Raw genomic sequence first — 21343 nt, forward strand, 5'->3', positions numbered from 1 at the left:
AGCATTAGGAGGTAGTCAGAGGAGGCCTTAGCGGAACTACAGGGCTGTTTCGAGGTGACTGACTGGGAAACACTCTGTGAGCCTCACGCCGAGGACATCAATGGGCTTACTGAGTGTATCACAGACTACATAACTTTCTGCACCGACTCCATTGTTCCAGCTCAGACTGTTCATTGTTACCCAAATAACAAGCCGTGGGTGACTAAGGACATCAAAGCCCTCCTCAGCAACAAGAAGAGGGCTTTCAGAGGGGGCAATAAAGAGGAGGTGAGGAAAGTCCAGGTGTTACTAAAGGACAAGATCAGAGAGGCTAAGGACAATTACAAGAGGAAGCTGGAGTGGAAACTCCAGCAGAACCACATGAGAGAGGTGTGGAGGGGCATGAAGACCATCACTGGATTCAGGCCAACCAACAGCAGGGGAGCTGAGAGAGGAGAGAATAGAGCTAACGAGTTGAATCTGTTTTTCAACAGATTCGACACCACAGTGTCTGCTCACAACCTCACCTGTAGTCAGCCTGGAATCCAGAGCCACACCACTGTGCCAGCCTCTCTCTTCACATGGTGCTGTTGCCTCCTGTGAGATTCCTGACACCGTCTGCTGGACCAGACGGAGTGAGTCCCCGTGTCCTCAAGGCCTGTGCCCCCCAGCTGTGTGGAGTTTTTCATAAACTGTATATGCTGAGTCTGAGTCTGCAGAGGGTACCAGTGATGTGGAAGACATCATGCCTCGTCCCTATTCCAAAGACGCCACGTCCCAGTGGCCCCCAGGATTACAGGCCCGTGGCACTGACCTCCCACCTCATGAAGACCCTGGAAAGGCTCATCCTGGACCAGCTGTGACCCATTGTCAGACCACATCTGGATCCCCTTCAATTTACTTATTAGCCTCGTCTCGGAACAGAGGACGCCATCATCTACCTGCTAAATCGTGTCTACACCCATCTGGACCAGCCGGCGAGCACTGTGAGGGTCATGTTTTTTTACTTTTCCAGTGCTTTCAACACCATCAGGCCGACCCTCCCGGGTGATAAGTTAACAGCGATGCAGGTGGATGCTTCTCTGGTGTCCTGGATTGTTGATTACCTGACAGGAAGACCACAATATGTACGTCTCCCACAATGTGTGTCTGACAAGGTAATCAGCAACACAGGGGCACCACAGGGGTCTGTCCTCTCCCCTTTCCTCTTCACCCTCTACACCACAGACCTGCCATCTTCAGAAGTTTTCTGATGACTCTGCGGTGGTTGGATGTATCAGCAGGGATGATGAGACAGAGTACCGGGCTGTGGTCGACTCCTTTGTCACGTGGTGTGAGCAGAATCATCTGCAGCTCAACGTGGCAAAGACCAAGGAACTGATCGTGGACTTCAGGAAGACCAGGAAACACTTGACCCCTGTTTCAATCCAGGGTGTCAGTGTTGACATTGTGGAGGACTATAAATACCTTGGAGTACACATTGACAATAAACTGGACTGGGCTAAGAAAACCACAGCACTTTACAGAAAGGGCCCAGAGTCGTCTCTATTTTTTGAGGCGACTGAGGTCCTTCAACATCTGCCAGAAAATGCTCAGGATTTTCTACGAGTCTGTTGTGGCCAGTGCGATCCTCTATGCTGTTGCATGCTGGGGGAGCAGGCCGAGAGTCGCAGATGCCAACAATAAATGGCGATCGTGGCTTAAGAGTTGGGAGTTCGCCTTGTAATCGGAAGGTTGCCGGTTCGAGCCCCGGCTTGGACAGTCTTGGTCGTTGTGTCCTTGGGCAAGACACTTCACCCGTTGCCTACTGGTGGTGGTCAGAGGGCCCGGTGGCGCCAGTGTCCGGCAGCCTTGCCTCTGTCAGTGCGCCCCAGGGTGGCTGTGGCTACAATGTAGCTTGCCATCACCAGTGTGTGAATGTGTGCGTGAATGGGTGGATGACTGGATATGTAAAGCGCTTTGGGGTCCTTAGGGACTAGTAAAGCCAGTACAGGCCATTTACCATTTACCATAAACAGATTCGTAAGGCCAGTAATGTTGTGGGGATGGAGCTGGACTCCCTCAAGGTGGTGTCGGAGAGGCGGATGCTGTCCAAGATAAAGACAATGTTGGATAACACTTCCCACCCACTCCATGACATGCTGGTTAGTCACAGGAGCACGTTCAGTGAAAGACTGAGATTACCGAAAAGCACCACTGAACGACACAGGAAATCATTCCTGCCTGTGGCCATCTCCCTGTACAACTCATCCACTTAACACACTGTTTACTGCAACAGCTACACCCTTCTTGCACATGTTCTTTTTCAGCTATTTATTTATAAGTGACTTTTATGTATATTATGTATATTGTCTGAGTGACTGACAGGGTTTAACGGCAGTACACAATAGCAATTTGGAAAAGGTGTTGGTGGGTCAAATTTCATCCTGCAAACCAAAAATGAAGTTCTACAGAAGCGAATGATAAATTTTACTTCAAGGGGTCTTGTATTAACAGAATGAAACTCAATAGATAATGGCAACATAGTTACACCAGTTTCAAAAAATGACGTGCCCAATCAGACATTTAGATATTTATCTACCATATCTACAATTTGGAACAATATTATTTATGAACAGCAACTGTGCCATGTGTTTGTTTCCAGAGCCACCAGGATCAGGACTTTCAATGACAAATCAGGTGAGTTGAACACTACTTGAAGTTTGGAAAATTGTGCATCAGTGTTTGAGTATAACTGTTGTTTTGGGTTTGTCCTTTGTTTGTTTTTTAATAGATACAATGTGACACATGTAAAAGGTGGTGCCACGAACAGAGCCTTGACATGAACAACAATGACTTTATAAAAACAAAGGAAGAAGTATGGAAGTGTGTCCTGTGCTGTTAAACCTCAATCATGTATGAAGTTTGAAGATGTGCTCTTTTGTATCCTCCAACAAACGACTTTAAACAGCATGGCACATTCTAGGGCCTTAACTGTACTGCACATTTACATGACATTTGTGTGGCACCCCGGTGAGGGAATGACCACATTAATATTATTTTGTGTAAAACACTCATGTAACGGGACATTTTTCATTACTATATGTATTTATTTTCAGTTTCTTTAAAAGTCCATGTAACAGAGATTCACTTTATGTTCGAAAGCAGTGAGGGCGGAACTTTGGTGGTTGCTCCGGAGTTTCGGGGTGCAGTAAGTGGAGCCCACCTTCCGCTGCTTCCTTACTTACTCTGCTCTTCACCTGCTTTTACAGGTCGGTAAATGGTGCTCGCACCGAAAATGTTGTTTATTGTTACCATGGTTACCCACGTTAATGTGAATAAGAGAGTTACGGCGGTCCGCCCGAGTTATTTATATGTAAACATGGGACAAACCGGAGGGGTATCCCGCGCAACTGCACCGCGAGCCCGCTCGTTAGGTGGGGCTCTCGTGAAGCAGAGTCAGTGCGCTCCTATGCTCTGTGTAAACGTGTTGTAATGCTCCAATCAAATCAGTTCTGTGAGATGTGAATGTTAATAGTTATGCTAAAGTGACTGAGTAGATTAGCTAGTGTAACACAAGCACTCTGAGCAACTCTGTGTAGCTAACAGAGGCATTCACAGGTTAATTAAACAAGCTGTGTTTCATGATGCACTAAATAGTGATTTTGCCAGTAAATTACTGAAGGCAACAAATGTGATGTATTTACCAATGCTGTTATTGAATATAACTGTTTAACCAGTAAGACACTGCAGAAGACAATGTGATGTGTTTATTGATATGATAAAGGAATGTAAATGTTATGGAAAGAAGTGTGAATTTGAGAAACTGAACCAGTTAAAGAGAGTATATTTCGCTGAGGTTGTGAAATAAGTAAATTGATTGATAAGTAATTGATGTAAAGGAGGAACCAGCTGAACAGTATATTGAAAGCTCATGTTTAGTGTTTATATAGCATTTATTTGTGTGAAATAAATCAGACTCAGACACGTTCTGGAGGAAAGCAGAGACGCATCGTGTCTTCCTTACTCTGCTCTTCACCTGCTTTTACAGGTAACATATTTGTCATTGTGGTCTTCATCCTTGGGACCCGTAACATTTGCATTTAGCCTTTGTGTACCTTTATTGTTTTCAATACTGTCCTTTTGGGACAAAATAAGATAAATAGATGGTGAAGGCTGGCAAAACTACTTCTTGAAATTTCAGGAGTACTAATTCACCATAAGAAGTGTTTCTGAACTAAAAATCTGGAACGAGGGATACTGTTTGTTCATTATTTGGACAAATGCTAACTGTCATGAGGTGCCACAGAATTCAGTTTCCTCAGAAGTAAACTAAAGGCCTAATCAGAACAACAGACACACATCTTAGCAGGGGCGGATCTAGAGAAATTTTCTTAGGGTGGCATGAGGTTGGCAAAGAAATCAAATGGGGTGGCAAAATCAAAGCCTTTTTTTCATGCAGGTGGTTAAATATGGTTAAAATAATTCAAATGCAGTAAGTATACATGTTTTTCATATAAATAAAGTCTATAACTTAATTATTGTCTGTAGCCCACATAATTACACACTTTAGTTACATAAAACATGTGAGTTTTGATCTTATGTACTGTATAGCCTGTATAATAAATAAATATGTAGCCCAATAAGTATAAAATCCAGAAAGCTACACAACACGGGGCGGTTCATTTACAAACACAAGTCTAACTTAAGTTTCACACTGTTTTTTGTTAGAAAACAATCACATTGTTACATGCTTAAATTACACAAAATGTCAGAAATCTGCACTGTCATGAACATAAATGTAAAACTAATTTTTCATGATTTGTTGGATTAACCCACTGAGGTCTGAAATACAACCGGCCATTTTTGACTCCTTTTGAGTTTACATTTGTATCTCACCCTCAAATTGTTTCATTTTATTTTTCCCCCTTGCCTTGTTTGGTATCTTTTCAGCTAAACTGAATTTAGTTGTTTTTTTTCACTGACATACTGCATTAGTATTACTATTAATAGTACTATTACTGATCTGAAAACACAAAAAGAACTTAAAATCCTAGCAGTATTTTTTTTACTGTAAAAAAAAAACAACCACAGACATGTTGAGTACATTTTTATAACTTGAAATGCAAATATAAAATGTGCATTTTGGAAACATATACAACTATTTATCTAAAAATGCAGCCAACACACTTGCCGTTTCTGTCATTTTGTACAACCATTTAAAAATATTACTAAAACTAAAATGAGAGAACAATCAGGTGTTGCAATAAGATGCCCCACAAATTATATGTGCCAGTAAAAAATAAGTTTGTCCACCAAAAGACAGAACAGCACAGGGATAAACCTGTAGGCCTGACAACAGGAGGTGTATCACTCCGCTGGTTTTCTACTTAGTGACGTGTTTACGTTGCAAATGTGCCTTTGTGACATTCATTGGTGCCCTCAGTGACACACAAAACAAAACAACGACTACACAACAGAACAACTACACAAAACAACATAACACACTAAGTAAACACTCCACACTAAACGCCAGAAATCTCCCACATCTAAAAACTCTCTCTCTCTCTCTCCCTCTCAGTCGCTCACTCTGTCTCGCTGTCGTTACCGTCACTCCCAAAACTTTTCCCTCTTCCTAAACAACTAAATCCCACGTGTTGACTTTTTTTTTTTAATTGGTCGACATTTTTCCACTGATAGGAAAGAGGTGGCTTTTTTAACCTTTCTTTACTGTTTTTGCGCTTTCCTTAGAAAATGCTTAAAACACACACACACAAAAACGTGACGACAGTATTTAGAAAAAAGCGTGGCTTATATATATTATCATAACTCTGGATTTACTGGGCTGTAATTAAAATGTAAAAACTTTAAAGTCCGAACTTTCAACTTACATCAGTCATGTGATTTGGAGGTGCAGCGTGTCTGTGGACCACGGACCAACCACCTGTGTAAAAAGCGAAATTCCCATGGTGTTGGGTTAGGGTTAGGGTTAGGGTTAGGGGTTAGGGTTAGGGGGTTAGGGTTAGGGGTTAGGGTTAGGGTTAGGGTTAGGGGTTAGGGTTAGGGTAGGGTTAGGGTTAGGGTTAGGGGTTAGGGTTAGGGTTAGGGTTAGGGGGTTAGGGTTAGGGGTTAGGGTTAGGGTTAGGGGTTAGGGTTAGGGTTAGGGGGTTAGGGTTAGGGTTAGGGGGTTAGGGTTAGGGTTAGGGGGTTAGGGTTAGGATGGGGAAAATAATCCCTTCTCCGGGAGGAAAAGGAGCGTGCACGGTCCATCCCTCCCTGCGGTCCTCCGTACCCGTCCCAGAAGACTTGGCGGTCACGTTGGCGGCGGCGGCCATAACGCACCACCGTCCAGCCGTCTTCCATGGCATCCAGTCTTTGTTTGTTTTCTCCTTTTTATCAAAAAATAAAATGTGCTTCAAAAAATATCTATTTAATTTTAATATGAACAAAAAACACTTTCCAAAATGTGGAAAGGAAAAAGTCACGAAAAAATAATAAACAACAAAAGAAGGTGTGCCAAAAAAAACTGTTTATTTACAAATAAACACAAAAAACACGACGTTTCGACCGTACACGGTCTTCCTCAGGTGTGGCACACAGAAAACTGTAAGCTAGGTTAGCTGGCAACAGTTGGACTGGCAAGGATGTGCTCTCATCGAGTGCCGAGTGGAAAATGAGCTCCTGTGTGAGCTCCGCCTTTTATATTCTCCCCTCGGCTGTGTAAAATCCCATTCGTCTTTTTTTAACTTTTGTTCGGTAAAAATGAATTCGGTCTTTATTTTGTAATCTGCATTACATTTTAACTGTTTTTTAGCCAAAAATAACATATTTGCACTCTATGAAATTACTTTTAATGAATTTCAAAGCAAAATTAATTTAATCACTGTTTTTCTCCCCAATTTGTTTTTAATCCATTTTTAACTGTAAATAGTCTTGCCAACCCTATGAATTGTGCTGATAAATTTATGAACCCTGTTTTTTAGAATTTTTAAGCCAATTATTCAAATTCTTACTAATTTAATTCCCCATTATTAAATAATATATATGCAACCCTCATATTAAATATTAAAATTCAAAGGGGTTGGGTTTGGGATTAAGATTAAGGATGAATTTAGGGTCAACATGTGGGGATAAAATGGTTAGGGTTAGGGCTAACATACAGGGCTGGGGTTAGGGTTAGGATAAGACAAAGGACTGGGGTTAGACTGACATAGGGCTAACATTGAGGTTAGGTTTAGGGATAGGACTTGGGTTGGGGTTAGGGTTAGGGTTAGGGGTTAGGGTTAGGGGTTAGGGTTAGGGGTTAGGGTTAGGGTTAGGGGGTTAGGGTTAGGGTTAGGGGGGTTAGGGTTAGGGGTTAGGGGTTAGGTTTAGGGTTAGGGGTTAGGGTTAGGGTTAGGGGTTAGGGTTAGGGTTAGGGGGTTAGGGTTAGGGTTAGGGTAGGGTTAGGGTTAGGGGGTTAGGGTTAGGGTTAGGGGTTAGGGTTAGGGGGTTAGGGTTAGGGTTAGGGGTTAGGGTTAGAGGGTTAGGGTTAGGGTTAGGGTAGGGTTAGGGTTAGGGGGTTAGGGTTAGGGGTTAGGGTTAGGGGTTAGGGTTAGGGTTAGGGTAGGGTTAGGGGTTAGGGGTTAGGGTTAGGGGTTAGGGTCAGGGTCAGGGTTAGGGTTAGGGTAGGGTTAGGGTTAGGGGTTAGGGTTAGGGTTAGGGGGTAACTAATGTGCTCTGGCACAATCATAAGCATCAGTTGCTACTGAAAACAAAAAAACAGCCAGTTCTGCTATGGGCTGAACCATTTGTTAATGATGGGGGGGGGGGGGACGACACACCATGCAATATATTCAGTTTTAGCATTTATATTCACTGTTGACTGTAACTATGCTCAAACTGTTAATGCTATCTTATTTTAATAAACAACACTGTCATATGCAAAACTGGGGTGGCACTTGGGGTGGCAAGGGATCATTTTAGGGTGGCACCCCAGGCCACCCTTCTAGATCCGCCCCTGCATCTTAGAAAATGTAAGTAAATTTTCTGACAATCCGCCATCAGTTATCTTAAAACTTCATCGCAAAATAATCTTTTTGCTTTCTTTATAAAAATGACCCATGTAAAGGCGTGCGCTTTGAGCCCTCCTCGGAATATTTTCAACTCTGTGGTCACACCCAATGATCATGGGTGTTGAGGGCTGTGTTTTGTTGCGGAGATAAGTATCTTCATGTCAGCCATAATATTAGCTGATCAGAGTTACTCAGGAAAAGAGCTTTACTGCTGCCTTTCCTTCTCCACAGTGCGGAGAAGGAAAGGCAGCCTTCACCACTTCGAACCTGATAATAAAAAATAAAATAAAATAAAAGTCTTCAAAATCTGATTTCCTTCTCCGCAGAGCAAAGTTACAGAGGTTAAATTAGCAAGGCAAGTATGGCCACAACACCTCACTTTTTTACCACATGTATCGCAAACCACATTTCAGCTGTTTGTGGAGGTAAAATACGTCTGCACAATCAGCCATTGTTGTGAGTGCGCAAGCCAAGGGCTGCGAGACATTTATACAGCCGTATTTCGCACATGACTATGAAAGGCGGAAGAGGAAGTAGTTCCTTTGAATGTAGACAACCCGAATGTTGTAGTATCTTTATAAACAGACGCACTTCGGATGGACTGGCAGTATACACGGTTGAAATGGTAGCAATTTTGGTAGCGTTGAATGTGTGTTCATGAGTGTTCAATGAGTGTTCAAAAATCAGGCAGGTGGTAGTGTGTTCTGACTCGGCAGCTGTTCTTTCAAGTCTACAATCATTTTGTTCGAAGACAAGGCAGGGCGTGCTGTATGCTATTCTGGAGACTATAAGCAGAATAAGGTGTTGTGGTGGCAATATTCACTTTCTTTGGGTGCCAGCTCATGTAGGAATCAGTGGAAATGAAAAGGTGGATAGGCTGGCAAAAAGAATGTTGACTAAAAATAGGACTGAGATGGAAATTAAAAGCAGCGGATCTGAAGCAAAAGGTATTGTTTGGAGGCAGGTTGTTCAGGAGTGGCAGAAGCGGTGGTATTCAGGGAGTAAGGGCAGGCAATTGTATCATCTTAAGAAGGAGGTGGCAGAGTGTAGGTTGTATAGGGGTAATAGGAGAGAAGAGGTGGTCATTACCAGGCTTAGACTGGGACATTGTGCATTAAATAAAACACTACAGATGATAGGAGAACATGAGACGGGGCTTTGTGGAGTGTGCCAGGAGGAGGAGGAGATGGTAGAGCATGTAATACTGCGGTGCAAGGGTTATGATGTGGAGAGGAAAGTTCTGCAGAATAGATTGAAAGAGCGGGGAATTGGGGAATTTAATCTGGTGAGGGAACTGGTTTCTGAAGGATATAGGTGTTTATGAAAGAGTGTAGGGTTGTTGTTGGGTTTTTTTTTGGTTTGTTTGGTTGGTTGGTTTGGTTTTTGGATACAAATTGTAAACTCACGGTCTGACCCAATGACTGTTTTATACAGTCATTGGTCTGACCCATGCTCCGGAACAGGAGGAGGCGGTAATGCTCCTTTACGTTGGTTGCCAACCGCCGTTAAACACAAAGAAGAAGAAAAAGTTTCAGTAGCTTTCCACTGTGTTCCTGTGAGGAGGAGCGGAGGCACGTAGTGAGTTTAGATAATCCGTTAAATTCATCACCTTTTGCTAGTGATGGTGAGATGAAGCCTCATGATGAACTGAAGCTTTCCACCCAATTGGTCGACTCATGGTTCGAAGCATTGTGATGATTCATTTGCTCTACTGCGCCATCAAGTGGACAATTCAAGTGAAGGCTCTGTGATTATAATGATGTGTAAACCTCTAAACTGAATAAATAAATTGTTTTCTTGGTTATTTATCCTGAATATTGTCTCAGTATGTGTGATACAAAAGAGAAAGTGGAAACTATCAGGACAGAGTTTTGGTATGTTTGTGTAACTGTTAGCCTCAGATAGTCAGTCAATAGTATAATTCAGATCATAGATCAGTACATTTGCATATTTTTATAACTATAAAAAGAAAGCTGACACTTTCGAGACTTTATCTAATGTGTAAGCATCACAGCAGATGCCTTAGATTAGAATCAGTGAGCTGTCGGCTTTCAGCCCTGACCGTGTCCGCGCTGTCTGGAGAGAAAGGCAACATTTCACTGATTCTGACGCGTCAGCGCTTTGTGTTTTTGCACGTCTGCACGTTTTTGTGCAGAATTGGTGTACCTGCTCTCATTTACTGTTTTAGCTGTTTGGTGGTGGTTGAAATGTAGTAATATTTATATTAAAAATCAATTCAGGATTTTAATGAATCGATATCACGTTATCCAAGCTAGAATAGATTTTAATCGATAATCAAAACCCGCTCCTAGTACCTGTGTAATCATGCTTATGTACATCTGGATAATGACACAAACTAGTATTTGGCTCTTCACTTTTTAATAAACTAAAAGACAGAAATCAGATTATAGGATCTGTAGTGTTGTTTATTTATATTATGGTGCTTATCATTTGTGATATTTATTACTGTGTGCATACTTTATTAGGAGAGATAAAATAAAATAAAAAATCTCTTCCTTCCTGGTTCCATCGAAGAAGAAATGCTCAAGTAACTATGTAACACTTACGTAATCCAATTCCACAACACAGCGTGATGGGAAATCAGCTGTGTTTTTCTGCCCATTTTATTTCGAATCTGGCGCGAACCGGTGAACCAGTCCCTGAATCAGTCACGTGGTACGGACTGCCCGCGAGGCCTCGAACGTCACTGCATACGTAATCAAAGCAAGCCTCGATACGCGCTTCACAGACATGCCCCCGAGATTACCCGACACACGATTCGACGCTTCGACACACAGGACACATCACTACCTTTTGCACGGTACGTTTTGCAAAATAATCCCTATGTTCGCGTAAAAACTGCACACGTTGTAGACCTGTTTTTGCTCACCGTCACAGGATTTCAAGTTTACTTAAGACGAGGATAAGTCTGAACAAAGTGCACGTGTTGTCGAAGTTTGATCGCCTTTAGTGTTCTTGGCCTCCTCCCGTTGCGCATCCTCCTGAGATTTAAAGTTAGGATTCTTATTCAGTCATATTAAGCCGGATATTTTTACAAGTGCGTATATGTTTAGTGTATAATCTTACACATATTTGCGTTTTCATAAAAAAAAAAAAAACTTACAACAAACCTTAAACAGGAAATGTGAAGGGGGAGTAACGTCTCTAAATCGCAACAGCATTTCGCTGGTCTCATTCTGTTTTGAGACATCATTACTTTTTCGACTTTTTCTGGTGTTAATAGAGAGTTATGACGACATATCGCTGTCAACGAGCAGCGATATGTTGCTCGCTGACCGTGACCTTGAGTCCGTGACTCAAGGTCAGGGCTATGTCCATTTTGTTTGTTAATGGTTAAAAACTTAAACTGTTTTACTGTTTACTTTACAAATTCTTTTTACACATACAAATCCTGATTTAAAAGTACAAAACTGATTTACTATACAAAATATTTATGACCACAATTTGAGCCCATATAAAACTACTTAAAATGATATATACACACACACACACAAAGTAACTCTGCCAGACTGCCTATTTTGGGTCACTTTTGCCGCTGTTCTGACAAAACGTCCTACTTTGTCAAAACATCCTACCATAGCGTGAATTTATAGTCTTGTCTATCAGTCCGTGCTACCTTATCAGAATATGCTACCTTATGTGGTTTATGCCTCCATCGTACATATCTGTAGGTAGGACTTTCTAATGGCCAAATCACACTTAAAAACATGCCTCCAGCACACATTCATCTAATGTTAACACAGAATACAAGGAGAAATAGAGGGGAAAAGACAGGTGTTTTTTATTAGAACTTGTTACATGTTTTCCTCACATTTTTTTTTCATTTATATTCTAGGTTGCTCTCCTTATATTTTGCACATTCAAAATGTGCCCATCTTTGGCAAGAATCACACTGCACCTGGAAAGGAGAAATAAATAGCTCATATTCTTTTTGGTAAATACTATTAGATAACATTTTAAACATGATTAGCAAGTAATGATACTAAGACTTACGTGTTTTTTTTGTTTGTTTGTTTGTTTGTTTGTTTGTTTACCATTTCAATCATGCTGCGGTCACCGTCAGCATCTAACATAGAGCAAACAATGCAGTAGTCCTCAGTGTTCCCCGAAACACATTCATGGCCATTTGCTTTTAATCAAACATTATTTCTTGAATAATTAAAAAATAATAGTACAGTTTTTCCAAAAATACTTCATGGCAAATTAGTCTCCTGATTTTTTTTTTTTTAATTAGACTTTAAGAAAGGTCTTATCAGAAAGTGTTTGAAAAGTATTATTTGTACTGTGCTAAGTGATAAGTATATTACTGGACAATAAAACGATTATCACTCAATGAACAAGTATGTGGTGCAATATTACTTTTTTTGACATAACAACGGAGCGTGGTGTCTACTAATTGCAGGAGGACTAAAATTAATTGAGAAGGTTTATGCTGTACGCAAGTTTACAGAAGTTTAGAACCACTAAATCAAGACTTGGAATATGACTTCAATTGAGACGCAAAATTGGAGTATTTGTGCACAAAATACAAAACACATGTTAGCTTGAAAAGTTAACAAATTCATAACAGCTTAAGGAAAACAATTATTAACTGTAATAAAGAAGTAAACTTTTTTTTCGCACCCAGAAGATCGGCACGAGATTGGGGTAGGATCAAATAATAGTCGTGTACTATTAACACCGGAAACATGGCCGTTTTGGGTTGTACACATGCACAGTAACCACAAGTAGCACAGCTTGATAGGTAGGGTGTTTTGTCAGAACACTGGTCCCAAGCCCAGATAAAGTTGGAGGGTTAGAATTGTGACATTAAAAAAACAATAATTGCTAAAAGAAATTTAATTTGTACTTCTAAATATATTCTAAATTGTTTCAGGGCGTTTTTTACTCACTTTATGTCTCTTCCGCAATGTTGTTTCTCTCTCCTACAGCGTCTGTTACAATTGCATAGGTATGACCAATTAAACAAATTAGGCAATGATGTCACTTAGCGAATTCTAGCGAGTTTTAGGACAGCAAATAGTCATTTTCCTTACTGAGGAATTGGCAACACTGGTTCTTGTTCCTTATTGCTGAGAAACACATGGTAAGGGCAGCATGGGAATGTAATCAGATGCTATTCACTCTGAATTATCAGGCTGGAATGCTGTAAGTTTCTTTATACGACAGTTTATACAGATAGGTTTGGATATTAATGTATATTTTGTTGAAATTAATGTTTTAGTGAGAGCAATGCACTTTATTGATGTAAACATGCTTCTATCTGTTGAGATGGTGTTTATTTTCTGTCATTTCAGTTTTCACCACATGTTCATGAAGACAGTTAAACAAGCTGCAACTAAACTCCAAGGTCTTCATTTGTGGTTTAACTCTGTGTCACCAACATCCTTGTTGAAAACACTACGGCTACAGTTCCACAAGTACTGAAAGTGCTTTGCTTAAAAGAGAGACCTGGCATCTGTGCATCAGTGCTACAAACACTGTATGTGATAACACAGAAAACAAAAGGCACAAAGGACTGGCACGTCAACTTTTTAGAGAACTTATGCAGAACAGTTGCCCCTTTTGCAAGTGAGCAGCACTCCACTGAGATCAGGGTCTACACGTACGGTATATTTGCAAACCTTCTGTCAGTTGAACAGGTAGCTAATATTTTCAAATCAGTGATAACTTCAGTGCCTGAGGACATACTGACATCTGTAGAAATGATAATTATTGAAGCGCTGAAAAAGGTGGTGAGAAATGTGAAAGAATATCTAACCAAACCAAACTCAGAATGTAAGGGAAACGCAGTCTCAACTTTAGGCAAGAAGAAGAAAAAGAAGAAGAAGAAAAAGACAGAAAAGCAAGAAGACCTAAATGATAAAGTTTCCACTGCAACAACTGATCCAACAGCAAAGGTTCCTGTTTTAGAATCAACTTCAAATCGAAAGCCTTTTGACTACAACACCAATAAAAAGTCAGAAAAACAAAACTGGCTTTCAATCAGCAACAGGTGGAAGGAGGAAATGGAGAAACTCGCTGGCACAGATGACAGTAAAATATCCAGAATCAGAAGCATTCTTTATGTGAATAATGCAGACTTCAGAATAGCGAAGGGAAGTGATGGTACTGAAGTCTTCTTGGGGCTGAGAGAGGACGGCACAGAAGTTGCTATTAAGAGAATGTCTAAAAGCAACTATGAAGTGCTGAAGAACGAAGAAGGAATCCTACGACTTCCTGAACTCGATCATCCTTATATCGTACGATATGTTGATGCTGCAGAGGATGAGAACTTTGGATATCTTTGTCTGCAACTTTGTGAATACACCCTGGAAGAATATATCAAGAATGAACGTGACCCACTGATATTAAAGAAACTTGTCAAACAAGTTCTTGAAAGTCTAAAGGTGCTTCACTGCGGAAATCCTAAAATTCTTCACCGAGATCTCAAACCCCAGAACGTTTTGATTGGTAAGACATGTTTGAAATTCAGAGAAAAACTAAACAAAACATATGTCTGGTAAATATAAATTAATGATTTGGTTTCATGAGTTTTGAATGTCATTCCTCCTGCAGATGTTACTGGGAGGGCAAGATTAGCTGATTTCAGCATAAGCAGACGCTTACCCGAAGACCAAACAACTCTACGTACACGCAGGGCAGGAACCAGATGCTGGATGGCCCGAGAGACTTTAGCAGAAGAATCTGTGATATCATACAAGTCAAGCATTGACATCCAGGTAATACAGGTCCATAAAAACTTGATTGACTGAAAGATGCCTTGGTAAAAATACCTAAACTGATGTGTTACTGTTAAGGTGGCAGGCATGCTGATCTATTATATCCTCTCTGGAGGGAACCATCCATTTGCTGACTTGGACTTCAAATCCTTTAAATGTGAGTCAAACATTTATGATGGGAAGTACAGTTTGGATCATGTTCAAGATATGGTGGCAAAGGATCTCATTGAGCGGATGATCAACAAAGAACCGAAGGACAGACCCAAAGTAGAAGAATGCTTAAACCATCCCTTCTTCTGGACTCCGAAAGAGTAAGGAAGTCATGCTGTAACATAATCTGTGATTTCTAGTTTCACTTTATTAAATTAGGAATAGATTTGCTAATGAGAGCCTAAACTGAAGGGTTTTCAATCATTTTCCAAGACAAAGAGGAAAAAGTTTTCAGTCTATTGCTAGGCTTAATCCATATGTTGGGAAAATAAGGTCAAACTGTCTTGTACTCAGACAGGCATGTTAACATTGGGAGCAAATACTAAATTCTTTTCCTACACTTCTGTTCTTGTATTTCTAAGCAAGACTCTTTTGTGCTGCTCCTGTTTTTTTTTGTTGTTGTTGTACTTATAAAGCATAATTTCAACTTTATTTCCAGGAAGTTTGAATATTTGAGAGAGACCGGCAACAGAGAGGAGGTGGAAAACTGTCGAAAGGCTGATGAAAAGCTGATTGCTTCACTAGAAGCATGTGCTAATGGATCCTTCAAACTGTGGAAAGAAAAGGTGATTTACAGATGATGGGTCAAACTTATGTATTTCTAAGGCTACGTTCACACTGCAGGTCTTAATGCTCAGTTCCGATTTTTTGATCAAATCTGATTTTTTTGTGTGCTCGTTCACACTACAAATAAAATGCGACAGCAAACGCGCTCTAGTGTGAACGCTCAAAGCAGCCCACATGCGCAAAAGAAGACTTCACACACAACGCGCTCTGTTTAGACCCAGAGCAAACAATATTGTTTGACTGATGGCCTTAATATAAAGACTTCGGACTTCACGTTTCCCAATTTTTGCTTTAAGTTATTTTGTTATTTACATAATAATATAGATAACCTAATAATTATCCTTATTGCTGTTTTAGAGGAACGGTGCTTCAAAGGATAGTTGCAGATTTCTGTCAGAATCTGCAGATTGTACAGTACAAATAAAATGTTCACGTTTCTCCAACGTCGTCTTCCCAGCAGTTTCACCGGATGGCTAGGGAGCGTTCGCGATGTCTTCTCGGGCGCTTCTCCGGCGCTGATAATTGGCGTCTGTCTTGTGTCAGTGACGTAAAAGACGGATTTAATGCGACTTGACCATTCACACAGAGGTCGCTTTCTAAAACATCGGATATGTATCGGATTCAGTACCACATATGAAAGTGACCCAGATCGGATTTGAAAATATCGGATTTGTGCCGTTCACACTGTCATACCATGATCGGATATGGGTCGCATAGGGTCAAAAAAATCGGATTTGATGCGCTTTCGCCTGCAGTGTGAACGTAGCCTTAGTTCCAGTTCATGACCGCTATGTTTTGTTGTTGCAGTTTCCCCGGAAGCTGGTTAAGGAGATGGATGGCAGAAAGCCGTACCCTGAAACCACACTGGGATTACTGCGCTTTGTACGCAATTTCAATGAGCATAAGTAAGTTAAACTAAGTTAAAAGTGATTAATTAATGAACACACATCTTTGTATGGGTATATATTAATTTCTTGGAATTACATGAACAAATCAGAAATATTTCTGATACTATGATAAATTTGGAAGCTTACTACTCATTAATAAAACTTTCCTTTTTCACAGGCGCAAGAAATTTCCTCACATTGATGTATTGGAGTTATTTCCTGATCTCTTTGGGTGTGTTTACAAGTTTACCAAGATACACGGCTGGAATATAGAGACACCCTTGAAGTAAATGTTGCAAAAAGAAGATTTGGTAAAAGGACTAGAGGTTGTCGTCCCTGATAATGCCTTGCTTTAAATGGCGAGAATATTGATGGATGGCTGATATGAGGAAAGGCAGCCCAGAAACTTTACCGACAGCACATTGCTGTGTGCCTCAACTTTCAGTCTTTTACCCAAGCTAATCTCCCTTTTTTCGGGGGGGGATTATAGATTAGTGGATTATAGATGGCAGACAGTTGGTTTCGTAAACCACCGCCTCTGTTCAAAGATGGTCACAGTGGACATAGATGGCTTCTTTCACTCCTCTTTCAAACCATCTGTCCTCTCTGTCCAAAATGTGAACGTTTGCATCCTTGAAAGAGTGACCTTTGTCCTTTAGATGCAGATGGACCGCTGAGTCTTGTCCTGTGGAGGTGGCTCTTCTATGTTGTGCCATTCACTTGTGAAATGGCTGTTTGGTCTCTCCAATGTAGAGGTCTGGGCATTCCTTGCTACACTGTACAGTATACACCACATTGTTAAGTTTGTGTTTTGGGGTTTTGTCTTTCGGGTGAACCAGTTTCTGTCTGAGTGTGTTGCTGGGTCTGAAGTGCCCTGGGATGTCGTGCTTGGAGAAAACTCTCCTTTCTCTGATACACCGGCTACATAGGGGATGACCAGGGGCGTTTTTAGCCCATTTTTGGGTTAGCACCCCCAAAGATTTACTTTTTTTTTGACAATATTTGCTGTTTGTGTGACACACTACTAAAATTATAAAAAGCATACAGTACTTGGTTGAGATGTAATATTTTAACAACAAAAGTATAGATACCCATACACACACACAAATGGTTTGTTCCAGCTCGCCTCTCCCCTGGCTGTAGCGCCCTTGCCTTTCTGACCCAATTATAGATGCAGCACACCTGAGAAGGCCAGTCCCAGTGTATATAAAGACACCTTGACTGAACCAGCGGTCTCTCTGGCTCTCGCTGTCTCTCTCCGTCTGGCACCCATCATATTCATTTGAGGCTTCAGTTATGGCTGCTATATCATTTCAATTGTGTTTAAGTTTCTTTACCTTATTTTCATTAAAAATATCTTACAGCCTTTAAAAGCCTGTGTGTGGTCTCCCACTTGCTTGTAGGGAGGGGTATTGTTTAGGTTTTATCCGATACCAGTACCAAACCGATACTTTTGAAACGGTGCCGGTGCTTAAACGGTGCTCAAACTGGTGCTTATAGAATGAAGAACACAAAATTGGTCCAAAAACCTCTCATGTTCAGCTGTCTCCACATGGAAAACAGGAGTGACACACCTGCTGTCAGACCTGCAGGATTTATCCCTGTGCTGTTCTCATCTGTGTTATAGTGAACACAAACTATTTTTTGGAGTTGCATCAATAATTTGTGTGCCTTCTTATTTGATGCAGAACACCTGATTGTTCTGTAAATAGTTTTAAATGGTTATATAAAGAACGTCTGAGCCTTGGCTGCATTTTTAGGTAAATAGTACCATAACTTTGTTGTTTGCAAAACGTGTACATATTTTTAAAAAATGTACAATTTCAATTTGCATTACAAGTTATGAAAATGATTCGTTAAGCATGCTTGTGGTTTTTACAGTCAACAATATCACTTTCTGCTCTTCGCGATTGCGATCGACTCATTAGCAGTTTCCATTCGTACTAGTGCCTCCATATTTGTATCAAGTTTGGCTTAATACTTAATACTCTTGAGCCTGGGGCGAGAGTTGGGCGTTCATCTTCTAATCGGAAGGTTGCCGGTTCGAGCCCCGGCTTGGACAGTCTTAGTCGTTGTGTCCTTGGGCAAGACACTTCACCCGTTGCCTACTGGTGGTGGTCAGAGGGCCCGGTGGCGCCAGCCACCCCCAGGGTGGCTGTGGCTACAATGTAGCTTGCCATCACCAGTGTGTGAATGTGTGTGTGTGAATGGGTGGATGACTGGTTGTGTAAAGCGCTTTGAGGTCCTTAGGGTAAAGTGCTATACAAACAATACAGGCCATTTACCATTTTACCATTCAGAGATGGATGGATTTTCCATTATCTCTCATAGGGAGAATTAATGTTATTAATTTTTATGTAGTATTAATGTAGTAATGAACACTTTGCCTAAGTTTATTTACTTATTTCAATGTCTCCCTACAAATGTTCCTAAAAGTTTCTTCAAAGAGCTTAATAAACTTATAACTTCTTTCATATGGCAAAAGAAAAATCCAAGAGTCAAACTCTCCTCACTACGGGCCCCATATTCAAGGGGAGGACTTAATTTACCAAACTTTAGGAACTATTATCTTGCCTCCCAGTACCGATCAATTTGGATCTGGCTACATGCAGAGGAGGTTAGATGGGTTCCAATAGAACAACATGAGGTGAACCCCATACTATTAAAAGATGTTCTATTTTTAGGTACAAAAAAATGTCTATCCAAGCTCACAAACAATTTGATAATATTAAACACCTTCTGCGCCTGGCAGGAATCCCACTCACTTCTGAAAATAAATATCTCTTTTCTTAGAAGGACACCCCCATGGGGCAACCTTGATCTCTCTCATCATATTGCTGACCCAATATTGCGGGGATGGAAGGACAGAAATATTCGAACTGTTGCTGACTTATACAATAATGATACATTTATTGACTTTCAACAACTAAAGGAAAAATTCAAACTCCCAGGACAAAGTTTCTTCAAATTCCTACAAATAAGAGATTGGGTCAAAGAGAAATCCAAAGGGTTATTCCCCGAGATACCAAAAGAAACTCCTCTTGAAACGCATCTTTGCACCAAACCATGGAAGTCAATAAAAGGAAAAGCATCTATATATGCTATTATCAATGAAAAGTTACCTGACCATAACAAAGCGTCTATAAAAAGAAAATGGGAGACAGACCTGGGCCATGTCTATGAAGAGGTAGAATGGCACCACTTATTGGAACAGGCACAGACCATGTTAATTACTACAAAACACAGGCAAATGCAATTTAATATATACACCACTTATAGGTTACATAAAATTGATAATAATTATTCCCCCAAATGTTTGAGATGTAAGGTGACAGATGGTGATCTCCTGCACATGCTGTGGAATTGCCCAGTGATAGAAGAGTTCTGGAGACGGGCCATTGAAATAATCTCAAGGGTAATGGGGATCCAAATCGAACTGGACCCAAAACTATGGATTCTAGGTGACACAGGTTCTATTAATGTGAATTATCATAAGAAATATTTTATTTTACTTGCGATTACTGCAGTGAAAAAAAATGTATTCTGCTACATTGGAAATCTGAAAATTCTCCAACATTGAGACACTGGATTAATGAGCTAGCGTGTAAAGGGGAAATATGGAACCTTTGAAAAAATTTGGGGCCCCTTCCTGGCAGTACTACCGTCTTTGGACCTAATAGATCATAGGGATGACGCAAATCCCCCTGGTTCTGCCTTGAGTTGATCCCCGGTTAGACCCTCCTGACTTGATTTCCTGAATGCTGCAGTTTTATTGTGGGGGATGTTGATTCCTGTGCATGAGAGTTTCTATAGATAGGTGTAAATATGGGCTGTCTGGATACACGAATGTGATGAGGTTGCGTGCCATACAGGGGTAAAGGGGTGGGGGGATGGGGAGAGGGGTTCACATGATGTGTTTTCTGTTTTGCTCACTTTTTTTTTTTTTTTTTTTTTTTTTTTTTTTTGAGTTCTTTGTTTTTTTTGTTTTTTAAAAAAAATCTGTAATTGTCAATGTTGTTATGTTATTATTATTATTATTATTATTATGCTTGTGTTTTCTGTGTTTGGTTTTCGGATGTCTGAGGTTATACTTGAAAGGCATAGATACAAGAGTGTGCACCTGGGAGTGCTTCTGTGGTCACAACGGCCTGCCATGTTGTGGTTATTTGTTGATACTTGCTCTGTCCGATAGTTGTGAGTTTTCTGTTTGTTTGTTTTTTTTGCTTTGTTTGTTTGTTTTTGTTTGTTTTCCAATTTAAAAATGAAAATAAAGCTTAGGGGGGGGAAAAAGAAAAAAAAGCAATATCACTTTCTATGCGTAGTTTTGTTGTTTGGAAAAAAAAAACATTTCAATTTTTGAAAATTTATATGTAACATGTCAACTGTATACTAGTATTATGTACTTTGGCAACTTTTTTGTACATGTATTTTGAATTAAAGTGAATTTCATTTCAAATTTACCAGATTTATTAGAGCTTGTATGTTTTATTAAAGATTTTATCTCATTTTATTATTGTAAAAAACTGCAAATTTACTGTTTAGTTGCTAAATAATTGTTTTTGGTTTTTTAAATGGAAAGATCTGCTCTTTCAGTCAGTCCGGATAGTCAAAATCAGGCTTCGGCCTACTGTACATGCTGAATTTCATTTAATTTAATTCAATTCAAAACATAGTAGCTGGCAAATCTGAAAAGTGAAACCAAAAGTGAAGTGTCTTGTACCTGCTTTCTTTCTCAAGGCCAGGGGTGAGTAACTTGACTGGCTTTAAAATGACGTCTAGCTGTACAGGGGCAAAATAACCCCTCAGCACTCTTTCGCGTGACCTCAAAAATATTTTCATGAGTTCATGACCTGCAGTCACTAGTTTTAAGTACAACTGAATAATATATGATATTAATCTGTAATGTGCCAATACATTCCATTTA

The 21343-nt window shown here is 40.4% G+C and overlaps 1 protein-coding gene across 3 annotated transcripts; it reads left to right on the top strand.

Annotated features, from left to right (window-relative positions):
• The first annotated feature begins 3395 nt into the window (after window positions 1–3395).
• On the top strand, window positions 3396–21128 carry LOC146521783 (serine/threonine-protein kinase/endoribonuclease IRE1-like). Of its 3 annotated transcripts, none has more exons than XM_085154785.1 (7): window positions 3396–4009; window positions 13331–14486; window positions 14592–14755; window positions 14834–15066; window positions 15405–15531; window positions 16340–16437; window positions 16598–21128. In XM_085154785.1, the coding sequence occupies exons 2-7, from the start codon at window positions 13739–13741 to the stop codon at window positions 16707–16709; spliced, it is 1482 nt and encodes a 493-aa protein (XP_085010911.1). In that variant the 5' UTR covers window positions 3396–4009; window positions 13331–13738; the 3' UTR covers window positions 16710–21128. The 3 variants fall into 3 exon arrangements, with proteins under 3 accessions (XP_085010911.1, XP_085010910.1, XP_085010912.1); XM_085154784.1 differs by lacking the exon at window positions 3396–4009 and adding an exon at window positions 9468–10833; XM_085154786.1 differs by lacking the exon at window positions 3396–4009 and adding an exon at window positions 11362–11967.
• Window positions 21129–21343: the final 215 nt, after the last annotated feature.

Source organism: Neolamprologus multifasciatus, chromosome 3 (assembly GCF_963576455.1).
Source record: "Neolamprologus multifasciatus chromosome 3, fNeoMul1.2, whole genome shotgun sequence".
Classification (NCBI taxonomy): Eukaryota; Metazoa; Chordata; class Actinopteri; order Cichliformes; family Cichlidae; genus Neolamprologus; species Neolamprologus multifasciatus.

Bases quoted from the DNA above. Each gene is read 5' to 3' on its own strand.
- LOC146521783 (XM_085154785.1), top strand. From the start codon at position 13,739: ATGATAATTATTGAAGCGCTGAAAAAGGTGGTGAGAAATGTGAAAGAA. The intron at 14,756-14,833 runs GTAATACAGGTC...GTTACTGTTAAG, and splicing joins AGTCAAGCATTGACATCCAG to GTGGCAGGCATGCTGATCTA. The intron at 15,532-16,339 runs GTGATTTACAGA...TTGTTGTTGCAG, and splicing joins TCAAACTGTGGAAAGAAAAG to TTTCCCCGGAAGCTGGTTAA.